The 14,233-nt window shown below is 46.5% G+C and overlaps 1 protein-coding gene across 1 annotated transcript in view; it reads right to left on the reverse strand.

The window, feature by feature from the left end:
- Positions 1-14,233, reverse strand: part of LOC114496792 (nebulin related anchoring protein) — a 65,764-nt gene that overhangs the window by 31,944 nt on the left and 19,587 nt on the right. Inside the window, 10 exon segments of the mRNA XM_036027322.1 lie at positions 1-54; positions 1,389-1,487; positions 3,861-3,965; positions 4,520-4,717; positions 6,452-6,553; positions 6,799-6,906; positions 8,078-8,182; positions 9,432-9,530; positions 12,925-13,029; positions 14,062-14,169. Of these exon segments, the coding sequence (XP_035883215.1) occupies positions 1-54; positions 1,389-1,487; positions 3,861-3,965; positions 4,520-4,717; positions 6,452-6,553; positions 6,799-6,906; positions 8,078-8,182; positions 9,432-9,530; positions 12,925-13,029; positions 14,062-14,169 (1,083 nt within the window).

The raw sequence follows: 14,233 nt of genomic DNA on the forward strand, positions 1-14,233 counted from the left end.
CTTGCTGATGCTGTACTGGTGGAGGGACTGCTCATTTCCCGCCTTGTAGGTCACCTGTTGAGAGAGGGAGCTGGGTCAGAGCGGGTGGCAGGTGGATAGATGGTGTGGCATCACTCACGGATCTCCATGTCTGCTTGGCTCTTCTGGGCCTTGCCTGGGAAGTCCGTTACAAAGCGCCCAGACCAGGCAGTGGCCAGAAGGATACAGTAAGTGAGACTTAAGGCAGGAGAGGTGATAGGAGAAGCAGCAGCAGGGAGGAGTGGAGAAAACAATGTGGCTAGGGAACCAACCCAAAACCCCCTAAGGTTTTTGTTCTCATGCCTTTCCCTGGAGAAGAAATTCTCAGTTGTTCTTACCTACACTGTCCACAGCCTCAAAAAGTAACCCACCAGAGAGCAAAATGAGTGAGACCCCCCAAGTAGGAAAACCAGGGTGCACGCTCTGCCTCCTGCATCCCCATGATCAATCCCAATGCATCCATAGGTCCTGACACCTGGAAAAAGTGAGCAGCGACCAAAAAGACAACATGGGTGAGCATCTCCACTCTTGTTCTTTCTCTCTCCCTCTCACCCGCAACTTGAGTTTCCAAACAGGGGCCTTCTGCTGACTCCTTATGCTAATTGCATCCTTTTTTTTTAAAGATTTTATTTATTTTCAGAGAGGGAAGGGAGGGAGAAAGAGAGAGAAACATCAATGTGTGGTTGCTGGGGGTCATGGCCTGCAACCCAGGCATGTGCCCTGACTGGGAATCGAACATGTGACACTTTGGTTCGCAGCCCGCGCTCAATCCACTGAGCTACGCCAGCCAGGGATTAATTGCATCCTTTCTGGCAGGTGTACCTGGACCTTTAGCAGGGAAAGCTGGGAAGGTCCTGAGCAGATTGTAACAACCACGGTACCTGCTCGGGGCAAGTGCACAGCAAGCGTTGGACACAGATGTATAAATAACATATGTGGAGTTTCTCCGCTCTGCCCCCCCCACACTTGAGCTCAAATGGGCACGAGATGCACACAACCCATAAGCCAATGTCATCGTCCCCCAAGATAACTCTCTACTGGCTTCAGAATTAAGGACCCTCTGACGAGAGATAGAAGGAGGGAGAAAGAAGAGGAAAGAAGGAACTAGGCAGTGACGAAAGCTGAAAGGAATCAAATCCGCTGGCATCTACTCCCAACAACCAGGGAGACAGGTGTGTGAGGCAGGGAGGCCTGGTGTCCGGTTCCCACAGAGAGCCTGGGGGCCTGCAGAAAGCCAGGTCCAGCCTATTTAAAGGGACAGTACTTTGTTGGTTCCTGGACCGTGCCTGGGCAGCAACTGCTGTTGCCCTCAGAGGTTCCCAGGCCCGTGACACAGCACCTTGGTGGAGAAAGGGCAGCCCAGGACTCACCCCGCTCTGCAGCTCCTGGCTCTTCTTGGCGTGCTCCATCTGGGAGCTGTCGGCCACACTGGTGAACTTCAGCTCATCCACCCTCTGCCTGTAGTTTTTCTGTTTCCAAAGAAAAGGGGACACCATAGCACTAGGGTCACACACACGCACACATACACGTGTGAACTTTCTGTGGCCCAAGCACTTCCTTGGGGGGAATAGCCCAGCTTGTCTTGCAGCTTAAACAGGACCGTGCAGACCCGACACTGCCTGCTCTGCTGAGATAGTTTTAGTTGCTACTATTGAAAGGGGACTTGACTTTAAATCCTGTATTTCACTGGGTGCCCTGAAATGGGCCTGTCTTATAAATCTATATCTGACCCAGGAGCGTGAGGTATAAGGAACTTGGACTTCACAGTCATGGAGACCAGGGTCTGAATCTCACCTCCACTGCCTTCCCATGACCTTGGGTGCATCGCTTAATCATCTGAGCCACCTGTGCTTTGACGCTGGCAATGCAGAACAGAGAGAAGCTGCCTCCCTCTGGGGGGATGCGGAGGCTTCAGCACCATGCTTTCCATGGGCACCGTGCATGAGCCAATAAGTGTTCACAACATTAGCCATCACCATTACTCATGGCACCATCATGGTTATCGAGGAAATATCTGTTCTAAGGAGGGGAAGCAGCAGGAGCCACAGAGAGGTGGATTCAATCTCGCCATTTCTCGGTGTTCTGGGTCCCTGAGGTCTTGTCCTCACAGTATCCCTGTCTCACAGCCACAGAGTAACTGGAAAAATTTCAAATGTGCTCATTCTGACCCCCACACCCCACAACAGGCACCTCTTATCCTTCCCAGAGGTTAGTTCCTCCTTCTGGCTTTCCCATTGGAGGTGCCAAAGTAGACGGGAAAGGTGGCTGCTGACGATGGGGTGTTGAAGCAAAAGCTTCACGCAGAGGGGAGATCAGAGATGAGCAAAACTCCAGGGCTGTCGGCAAAAGGGTTACAGGTACCAGCTGAACCTCAAAGAGTAACTGGAAGATTAAAAACTCCAACTCACTCCCCTCTTAGGAAAATAAAATTCCAGAGCAACTATTTCCAAGGCTCTTGCAATTTCCTTTCTACTCCCAGCGTGATGAGTGGAAAACTTCCCCACATAATTGAAGGAAGCCGCGCTGCCCTCCCATGGCTGTAAATTCCCACTCATCCCAGACTCTGCCCTGTTGGCCAAAGTACTTATTGAGGAGCCAAGAATCCACGTTGTACAGGGCACAGCAGGGACATTAAAAAGGTGAAGGAGATGTTATCTACATGGCCCGCAAGGAGCTTAACAATTAATTAGTAGGCACAGGAAGTGAGATAGAAATGAACACTCCTCGGGCTGCGTTCCTAAGGTTGATTGGCGTCCCTTACCGTATCCCTGTCCAAGACAAATGGGGCTTTGGTTACTCCCTTGTATTTTAGCTGATCTAAAAGAAGCTAAGTAATAGGACTCCTAAAGGGTTATTCTCTTCTCTCCTCTCTACCTTCCTTATTTATACATTCCAGCCATGAGTGTGTCTGTCGGAGAGAAGGATGACTATAGTAGGAAAATAAGAATACAATACAAAACGTGCTTTGGGGGTGCAATGTTGCTTATTGGTCAAGAGCCGGGGCACGGGATCCAACACGTGACACAGATGCCAGCTCTGCTACCTCCTGGAAGTGGGACTTGAAGTCTCACTTGCCTCGTATGTAAAATGGGATATTAATAGGATAATAATAGTGTCACTCATCTAGGGCTGTTGTGAGCAATAAATGAGCAATATCTCTGTAACACACTCAAAGTGGTCACTACATGACAGCAAAGACTACATACTTATCAGTCCACGCTGGCAGCTGTGCCTCTCACTATTACTGCAAGAGAGATACCAGCTCAGCCTTCCTGGCCCCAACACAAGAATCCTCTTCAAAGATCCCAAACAAGGATCCTGAAATAGTCACGTTTCCAAATTAGACGCCCTTTAGAAGTCCTCCTCGGCCTGCTGCCAAAGCCATCTTTACAGGGCACGGAGAGAAGCAGGCTTGGAGCCGCAGGGACTTGGGAGGGTAGCCTGTCCAACCTTCTCGTTTGTATGCGAAAGAAGACAGGAAGGGTTGAATGACTCGCTCTAAGTCTGCAGGTGAAGTTAAGGCGAGGGCATAATGAGAACGCTGGCCTCCAAGTAACATACTCTAACTTGGAAGTAATCACATACTCCCACACCACAAACACACGCTTCCTCGTGCTGACTGACCGTGTATTACACCCTTCTGGACTATTCCTTCGATGCACCTGTTACTTCAGATAAATGGTAGGTTCTTACACATACCTTTCCCCAGAAAGTGTGAGGGTGTAGAAGATTAGTTCAGGGGTGCTACAGGTACAAAATGAAGGACTCCTGTGAGCCGTGCCCCAAATAGCCCTCACAGAAAAAGATCACCACTGGAAGCCAGGGGCCTCAGCTCAGGTTACCTCGCTGACCAGCTGTCCAGCCTTCTTGGCCTGTTCCAAATTGAGACTGCCCTCGGTCAGCCAGCCCACGCCTTTCATCCACGCCAGGTCAGCTTTGTACTGCAGCTGCAGGAGAAAAGCCAGGCTCTGAGAGGTGCATGGGTGCAGACTGGGCGAAGTGGAGGGGAGAGTTGGGAAAGTCCTCACTCCTGCACTCGTCTTCCTAGGAGAACTCCTTGCTCTTCTGTCACCAGGCAGAACTCTGCCCTGGTAGGGAAGCCATGGGGCCCCCTTTGTAACCAGAAGAGAATGTTCTGCTTTAGCAAGGAAACATCATATCCTAACCAAAAAGCGGGCTTTTCTGACTTTTTGATCAAAGACCTTGTCTTCCAACCTCTAAGCTGCTAAATTTGCAAGATTTACTTACCATGTTCAACATTTGACTCCTCTTCGCTCGTCTTGACCTTCACCGTGGCTCTGAGCCCCTGTCCTCCATCCTCTAGACCCCACTGTTCTGCTGAGTCTACCTCTACCTCCCCATCCACCCTCCCTGGGCCTGGAACATCCCCCGCAGTTCTTCCTAGTCCTCTTAGTTATGGAATGGACTCGTGCACAGGTTCAGATCACTGGGTCCCACCGCAAAAGATGCACAGGAGAACCGTCAACGAGTGAGGGCTCACCTCACTCTGGAGCCCATAGGCTTTCTTGGCCCACTGAGTCTTCATATCTTCAGGCAGCACGGTGTATTCGTGCAGTCTTTTCCTGTAGTCCAGGTCACTGGCCAGAGCTTGCGCCTTCTTAGCATGCCTGATGTTTACCATATCCATGGGCAGGTGAAAGTGGGTCTTACTCTCTTCAAAGCCTTTCTTGTATTCAACCTTGAATGTACCAAAACGAGGCCCATTACTTAAAGCCTGTGTCTGCAGGAGTGATGGGAAAACACACGAAAGAAGCCTCCATTTTCAGGAGCAACTGGAACTCTGGGCAATGGCACCTGAGTGTGAGAAAAGTGGAACCCACTTTCTGAGGGCAATGCCAGGGAGCTAAGGTCCCATGCTACTTTGTCTCTGGAAGGAATCCCTCCTTCCAATGCTAAATCATTTTAGCTGGCTACTCCAGGAGGCAAACACTCTACCCATGGTTTCTGGGGGGGGGGGGGGGGGGGTACCAAAAGGTAGAATAAAAAACATAGGCTCCAGAGCCAGCGCTACATAGCCTGAATTCAAACCTCCGCTGTCCTCCTCCAGTGGCGTGATCTCTGGAAAGTCACATGACCTCTCTAAGGGCTCATTTTACTCAAGGGACTCTTGTGATAAGTAAACACAGCAGTAGGTGATGCTTGCTTGGTGCAGGGGCTGGCATATAGAAAATGCTTGATACATGTTAGCCATGAGGATGGCAATGACAATGGCGGTAATGACGGTATTGGTGATGATAATGATGTGATGGTGATGATGGTGGTCATGGTGATACTGATAATGGTGATGACGACGTTGGTGAATGGAATGATGGTGATAGTGGTGATGACAGTGGTGATGAGGCTGTTGATGATGATGGTGTTGATGGTGTGGTGGTGGGGAAAGGTGGTGTGCAACAGTAACAGCAATATGGTACCAGTAAGTAAGAGTCCTGGGTTCTAACTCTCCACCCCTCCACCACTACCACTGACTACTATGTGACCTCAGGCAAGCCACATCTCTTTGGCCCTAGGTGCCCCAACTGCAAATATGAAATACCATTTTGTTCTCTAGCTAAATTGAAGCCAAATTTTCAATGTCTCTGTACGCTCCACAACTATGGACTTCAAAGGGCTTGTTCTACAGGCACATCCAAAATGGCGACTCCGACGCCAACCCCCTTATTCTATTCAAGTCCTGGCTCCTGAATGACTCCCCAGGCAATTAGGTCTGACTACACCACAGGGCAGCGGAAGCTGCCCTCACAGCTTGGAGCAGGCGATTGTGAAGCAGAAACCTGGTACGCACGTGTCCTTTTTAACTGTTCAGCATTGGCAGGGAAGATCTGATTAGAAACCACATCTGTCCTTTCTAGCAGAACTCACCTTCTCCGTAGGATTTGGGTAAGTGACATTTCCCATGGTTAATCTCCAGCCGTTCATTACAGTGGTTTTTGAGGGGCATCGTTTTGATGGGTTGGAGCCTGGATGCCCCAGTTCTTGGCTAAATATTTTGACTATAGCACATGCGTTTGTGACCACAGGATATGGTCATCCAGGATATGGCCACGATAAACAGGGCACTCATTGTCTCACCCTCCCAGTGGAATTAAGCTCCTCCCAATTATTATGGACAGGATCTTGCCCCATAATAATTGTTTGCTAAACATCTGCAGAATGAATAAATGTGGCCAAACACCTCTGTACCTTCCCCAGGAGATGCTGGTCACCCTTAGAGGGACACACTACTCCACTATTTTAAAAGCATAGTATGCTTTGGCAAAATAAAGAAATGGAACGAACTTCTCAAGCAAGCCAGGAAAGAAATCACAGGTGGGAATCCATAAAAAGGTAACAGTCCCAGGTGAAGGAGGCCCAGGAAAAACCTGAAAGTGACACGACTGTGAGCAAAGGGTGGGGGAAGAAAGGAATTTACCTCGCTGCTCATCTTGGCCACCTGCAGGGAGTGAAGAAGCCGGGAGTCTGTCGTTCCCATGACTTTGCCTTTGCTTTTTTCATATTCTTCTCTGTATTTAATCTTGAGAGAAAGAAGAAAGTCTACTATGAGGGAAAAAGAAACTTCTCCATCTCGGGGGTTCTGGTTTTAACAAGTGCAAGGGGGACAATTCTACAAAAACACCTCCCAGCCTTTAGCTCCCTGAAGATGAAAGCATTGTGATGTTTACCATGTTAACTAACAGTTGTTATTTTTTTCTACGGGACTGCTGACATTTTATGGGAACCATTTCTGATGCATTTCTGAGTTAATGAGAGAAAACCTACGTTGCTAGCGAGCTCTCCGGAGGCTTTGGCGGCCAGCAGAGATATGGCATCCAACTTCATTTCGAACCCTTTCCCCTTGGACTTCTCCCAGCCTTCTTTGTACTTCACCTGACAAACAGAGACACAGGTGAGCTCAGAGCTGTGACCCCTAGTCCTGCCAAAAATTGAAGTAAAAAAAAAAAACACAACAGCAAAGTGCACGTCTTCATCTGCCTACAGACCAGAGACGTGGTGTTAATACCAAAACGATCATAGCAATGATAAGACAGCTGATTGAGTCCTGAGCTATCGAGCTGGGCTGCACTATGGCGATGGACAGGGACAAAGAGAACACCCTCGCATTCATCCTATGCCTGCTGTTTCCTGATCATGTGACCTTGGGTCAATTACTTTGCCTCTTTACACTTTAACTTATCATGTGCAAAAGGAATATCCTATTCTCTGTCTCGGAGTGGATGGGCGAATACACTGGATGTAGTCTATGCAGACAGATCTTAAGTCGGTAAAGTGCAGCAGAGATGGAAGGTATTGGTATTGCTATGGCCGTGGCGATAGCACCTACTGTTCACCGGCCCTTCCTTCCCTAAGTGGCTTCCACTCGTCAGCTCTAAGTCTTCGCATTAGGCCTGTGATGCTCAGAGACATTAAGACGTCACATAGGGTCATGGGTTAAAAACGGCAGTGCCAATATCTGATCTAGGTCTATCTGACACCAAAGCGCAGGCCACCATGTGCCTACAATCAGCCCCTCCTGGGGGTTATGACAATTGAATAAGGCCATACCTAAATTGCTTACCCTAGTGCCCAGCATAGAACAAGCATTCAACAAACATTAGTTCTTTTTTTATCTTCTTTTGCACCATAAATCCCATCTAGAAATCTAGAATAAGAAGCCTAATCCCAGCCCATGAGCTCATTTGTGACCCCAGGAACAATGTGGTGATTAACACTGATTTTGAAACTTAAACTTTCTCCCCAAGCAAAGCTCCAGCTAGAAGTCACCAGGACGTGATGATGATGATGATGACAATGGCATGTGTGTGTGTTCATGCACATACCATACACACACTCACATGATGAGAATGAAATCACTATGACTCGTTTATCCCAGGGAACCACCACATGCCATGAGGTGGAAACATTCTAGATTGTAACATGGTGGGCGTCTCGAATGAACCCCCGTCATAGCAGAACAGTCCCGGCTCGTGGGCCCGGCACCACCACGCCCAGCTGGGTGTGCAGCCTCCACCACGCTCACTCACCCCCGCAGCCTGCTTACCTCACTAAAGAGCTCGGCGTTGGTTTTGGCCCTCGTCAGCTGCGGTGCATCCTGGGGCAGTGTGTAATTCAACTTGTTTTTCTCATAGTCAGCACGGTAATTCACCTATTGGATTTAAAATAAACCCGCACGCTATATGCCAGGTTCTTCTATGGGCAAGAGAAGAATTTTGAAGAGAACATCCTTTTTACCTTTCCCTCAGACTCACAGCAGAAAAGGAGTTTCTGGAAAAGGCACTGTGCAAGGACACCTCTAATTTTATGAATGTTTTAAATGAAGAGATTGAAGATGCCAAAGGAAAAGTAAAACAACTGAGAGGAACTCAAAGGGTGAGTTTGCAAAGGATTTCCCTGTGGCTACCTCACCACCTCTCCTTTGACGCACTGGAAGGGCTGGGACTTAGTTGTTTATCTTGCCTCCCTGCTGAAGAACATCTTGCTATCTGCACAATGGATACTCAACGAATAATGATCCAATGCCTGACCCATTGGGGAAAAAAGGCATTTTAAATCACAAGGAAAGAGCCAACCAGACATTAGGTGGTTCCCAGTGGAAAAATACAGCACCATCTGAGAAGCAGTCTTGCCCCCAAATTAAACCTGAACCTGACTGTGGCCATTGGCCCAACGACTATTTAACAGGACATCTGGAGGCCAGAGCAGGGTGTGAAATCCACACTGGGATGCAGGCAGCAAAGCTCACGGACTGTAGGAAATGTTACAGAATAAGTAATCCAGTTTCTTCAACAAACAATTTGCAAGAGAAGAGATTTAAAAAAAACACACACACACTTAAAGATGGACACTTCAGACTGCTCTTAAAGGCATATCAACCAATCACAAAGTGTGCACCTTATTTGCATTCTGACTGTAAAAAAAAAGTATAACCTATAAGACAACTGAAATGTTGACTGCTAATTAACATTGGTGATGTTAAGAATGGCTATTAGTTTTTTGGTGTGATACATTAAACTTTTTTTTATCTCTTAGAGATTCATACTAAAATATGTATGGATTAAATTATATGCTACCTGGGATTTTTTTTTTCAAAATATTAACTAACATGGGAGGGGGAGAGAATGGATGGGCATAGAGACAAAGCGAGACTGGCCATGACCGACAGGCAGTGAAGTTGGGTGATGGGTACATGGGATTCATGCCACTATTCTTTTTCACTTTTGAATGTATTTGAAAGCTGCCAGAATAAAACGTTTAAGTAAAGTGGGGCATTTCCTAGTTGTAATGAGACAAATGGCATCACTCATGAAACTCAAATCCTTGGGGAGCCAGACACCCAGAGGCCACAAAGCGCCCATGAGTCACCCACGTCCAGCAGAGCAGGTCAGGTCACTCACGTGGCTCAGTTGCTGGGCGTTGACTTTGGCTTGAACGATCTGAGGGGTGTCGGCCACAGAGCTGTACTTCAGCTTGTCGATGCTTTGCCTGTAGTTGACCTGGGTAAAAAGAGGCACAGGAAGATGGCACTTGCACTTGTCTCTAAGGTTGGCTTCGTCCCCTCTGCCTAAGCCCAACAGAGCTGAGATTCTCAGATTACTCGAAAAAAGAACCAAAGACTCCACTGGAGACCAACAGACACTCAGGGAAGAACAGACGCACTGAGAAAAACCGTACACTGAAGAGTGAGGGACTGGAACGGGCAGGTGATAAAAGAGGTTGGCTCGGTGGCCAGCGAACGTAGGAGAAGGTGCTCATGCACATTTGTAATCAGACAAACGCATATTTAAGCTACAGTGAGATACTCCTCCCACTTGTCTCAAGAATGAAAATTTAAACTGAGGGCAGTACAAGTATTGGCAAGGAGGTAGAGCTGTGGGAACTCCCAGAACACTGCTGACACAACCACTTTGGGGAGCTGTGGTAGTTTGGCACACACGCATACCCTAAGTCCCCACAATTCTATTCCTCGGGGCATTCCCACTGCAAACATACACACAAGGTCACTTTACAATAATTCAAGCTGTATGGCGATACTTAGCATGCTTCTTTACTCCCACGCAATGACCCCCCTCCCCGTACTTTACAGGGGCCCGTACTTGCACGTTCCTACCATTCCCTGTCTGTCTAAAGGTGAGTCTGATGTCTTTCCCATTCTATCTGCCTGCTGCCACCTCCTATTGCCACCTCCCTGGGTGATACCCTGAACAGACTATTAGCTAGATACACACGAAGCACTCATTCAGGCTCAGTGAAGCTGGGTGGTTGTTTTAGGGGGAAACAGTAAGGAGTGGTGGGGACTGTGGCAAAGGACAGCAGCTGCAACTCAACTCTAAGAGATAGTAATGGTGCATTAACGTGGAGCAGAGTGGCCAGATTTTCCCATTATTCCAAAGAAATGAGAAATCCATGTCATTGCATAAAATCTTATAATTTTTAAATGCTAGCCAGTGCTTCAATATTTTTAAAACCCAGTGGCCCGAGTGAAATAGACGAACAGGGTGAGTGTGTCTACTCCACCTCTTCCTTGTACTCACTCCATTCTTGCCTGTCCAAATAGGCAAGTCAAAAAGCACTTACCACGAGCCTGGCAAATCCCAGCACTCTGCCCCGCAAAGGGGCTCTCGACCTATGCACTAGAAGCCTGCTGTGCCAAAGCTTGTGTGCTTAGAACTATTACTTGTCCTCTTACAGATGGGAGAGGGGCTCCCATAGCCAGACCTAGCATTGTCTAGACGGGGAAATGTACTCCAGGTGCAAACCAGTGACTTACAAATTAACTTCGAGAACAGGATCCGGGAAAAACTGTCTCTGACACTAGGCCACGGAGTATTTTGCTGGACGTAGTGATAAAAGGCAGCATCGCTTTGGGCTTTTTAGGTCATAATTCTAAGAGAGAAGGTTTCACACATTCCAAGTGTGGACATGGGATACGTAGAAGGGAAAACTAGGAAATGCAAAGTCATTTCGGTGTCAACTATTAATGAGATTGGAGTACAGCGGCTTCCTAATGCATTAATTCAGAGAGAAAAATTATCATCTCATAATAGAGTCTATTAGAATTCAGAATTATGCACGATAAAAGATCACACAACTGTATTTTTTAAATGCCACATTCCTTCCCGATAATTCTGCATTAAGTGTGTGGCAGAGCGAATTACTTCCCTCCGCAGGATGGAATCAAGAGTCTCTGTGACCAACCACACCTTTGCGACCTCACAGATGCTCGGCCACAGCTCCAGTCTACTTCCTGTAAGCTCTCTCTACTGAGCATCAAGTCTCATGGTGATGCTCCAAGTGGTGATAAATGCTACCTGAAGGGAACGCTCTCTGGTCAAGGACTGTGCTTGCTTGTTTAATTTCACAGCTATCTGACCGCGTTTAAGATGACCAGACAGCCAGAGAAACCACGAATGTTCTCGTAGCAGACCCCTAACTTCCTGAACACCAAGGCCCCTACATCGGGGTGGTAAACTCAAAATCACGGCGAGCCTGGATGGTAAGAAGCATATGAGGACAGAGAGCAGCCACCACTCATGCCCAGCCGATCGCTGCTGTGCAGGAACTAGGGACACAGCTCCTAGAGTTGTCCAATTTTTTAAATTTTTTAAAAAAGGTAAAAATATAAATTTGTATGTGAACTCTTACAATTGTTCTATCTTGGTCCAATGTTCTTGAAACGCTGTGCAGCCAAATACAATACCTCTTCTGTCTGGATCTGTCTCGTGGGCTACCAGTCAGAACCCACCTCCACTGACTTCTAATGCAGACACTCAAATTTTAATGAAATGCTCCTGATCCTCACACACCCCAGGTAATGGATGCAGCCCAACACAAAAGGAAGTAGCTTTGGTAGTCAAGTTCAACCCTGGGTTTCATTAAGGTGAAATGAGCAAGTCAACCCAATCAAACTTCCCCAGCAAAAGAGAAGCAAAGTTCAGGTCATTTATATTCCCCTAACTCCCATCCCATTATTACATGTTTGATGGCCCCTTTCATCCATTAAACTCTCATTTGCCAACAACTGTCCCCCATTGTCCTGCAAACTGTATTAGACACGGGAGATACCCAACTGCAGCCAACACTGCTCCTACCCTGAGCAAAAGAGAGAGAAATGTGAAGACATACCTGCCAATAGCAAAACCCAAGTCAACTACTGGAGTTGTTCTAATCGCAAAGAAACACGCAGGAAAGTAGCACTGGGCATTTATTATTTGTTAGAGCCCCCACTGACATATAACTATGATCCCAGCTCAGTTATAAACCATCTTAAAGTACTTCTTAAAAGATAAGTGGCTTTATCTTTTTCTTTGTGCTTTTCCATATTTTCTATAATAAACATGTAGTAAAAGCCTTATAATCAGAAAACAATAAATTTATTTCACTATGCATATTTCATTTGGGACAAGCCAAACTATAAAGAAATAAAATCACCGATGTAATAATTAAGAGTTATACATTATTCCACACGTATTTCCCAAGTGCTCCTAAGGAAAAGAAAATGTCACCATTACCGCTTCCGCTCAACTTATATCCATTTTCTTTTACTTCCTTCAGTCCTTAAACATACCACACTCCAAAACTTTGTTTAATGCCATCATTGCTGAGGAACACTTACTTAAATGTGCCCAGCAGTGGGCACAGTCTACCAGATTCTAAGAGGAGACACTGAACCTCAGGTTATTTTCAAGGTGAAACCAGAGCTGTCCCCATCTTATATGGAAAACCCAAGAGTCCCCAAACACATGTAACCGGACTTCCCAGTGAGAGCGAGTGCCCCTTTCCCAGTCCCTCCTATCTTGTTTGTTCCTTTCCGTCTCGCTGCCTAAGAATCACTCCACAGGAGAGGAGTGACCAGAGCAGAGCAGGAAGGGCTGTCGGGAGAGGACTCACGTCTTTCAGCGGGACCAGTTTCACGACTGTCTGATAGGAAGGAGTCAGAGTGGCTGGGTAGTTGTAGTCAACAACATCGTGTTTATAATCGGCTTTGTAGGCGACCTGAAACGCAAAGAACAAGAGAAGAGAAATTAGCCCCCACTTTCTTTCGACCTTGTGTGAATATCATAGGAAGAGTTTTTTTTTACTATAACCAGAAACAAAACCAATTTAGTTTCATCACCTCCAAGGAAAATGAAATTATGTTCACACTTTGCCTTTAATTAATTTGAATTCTTCTTCTTAATTAATCCAAAATTCATTAACTTCCATCTGTAGCACATTTATTTTATCTTATTAAGTATGGAAGCCCTTGTAGTTTTTGTTAAAAAAGAAGCATTTGCTCTGGAATCTACAATGGAAGAGCCTCTTGGCTAACCCCCAGAAAAATAAATGAAAAGAGTCTTCACGATGTTTTAAATGTTTTTCTAAAGATCACATTTGACATTCTCAAGCAGAGGAAATTGGACATTTGTATGTTTTAATAATGAAATTGTTTTTTTAAGTGTCTTTTATCTCTAAGATTTACAAGCTGGCATTTGCAAACCTATAAACTGAACTGCCAAAGTCAAGGTCAGAGCAACAGATGACAGGCTGTGGTGAAGACAAGGACTTGATGTGTCCTGAAGACCAGTGCCTTCAATGACCAAGAGGTCTCCAATGGGCACTGTCATGGAATAAATGAATGAACCACCCAACCACCGAAGCGACTGACAAACCCCAAGTACATCCCAAAAGCTTTGGAGATTTGAGGAATTTCAAAGAAGAATTATGCTCATCCATTTCTCTTTATCTCTCAGGAACTGACCGTTTTTCTCATGCTGGATCAATCCCAATGGATCTGACTACTGGTCAAACCAGAGAAAGCTGAGGTAAATAGGTTGAAGCTGTTGAAAAATGTCAAAGATTTCACCTAGTTTTAGTTGTATGGGTTCACATTTAGAAACTCTAATGTGTCAACCTTTACATAACAGAAAGCTGATTTTTTTTTTTTAAGGCAGGGGGCTGAAATGAATTGGCTGACTTCCTTAGGCCCCGCCTCTTTCCACTCTGACTGATCGCCAGGGCCTCCAAACCCTTCACAAAAGGACTCACGTTGCTTGCCAGACTTCCCACTTTCATGGCATGGAGAGTCCGTCTGTCCATACCGACTCCTTCGTAGTGGCCTCTCATGTGGTTCTGGTAGTTTTCTTTATATTTATTCTGCATGGGAACACAACACTGTCAACAAAAGCATTCTCTTCCCAACCTGTTGAAGATGAACTGC

The sequence above is a fragment of the Phyllostomus discolor genome, chromosome 5, assembly GCF_004126475.2.
Source record: "Phyllostomus discolor isolate MPI-MPIP mPhyDis1 chromosome 5, mPhyDis1.pri.v3, whole genome shotgun sequence".
Classification (NCBI taxonomy): Eukaryota; Metazoa; Chordata; class Mammalia; order Chiroptera; family Phyllostomidae; genus Phyllostomus; species Phyllostomus discolor.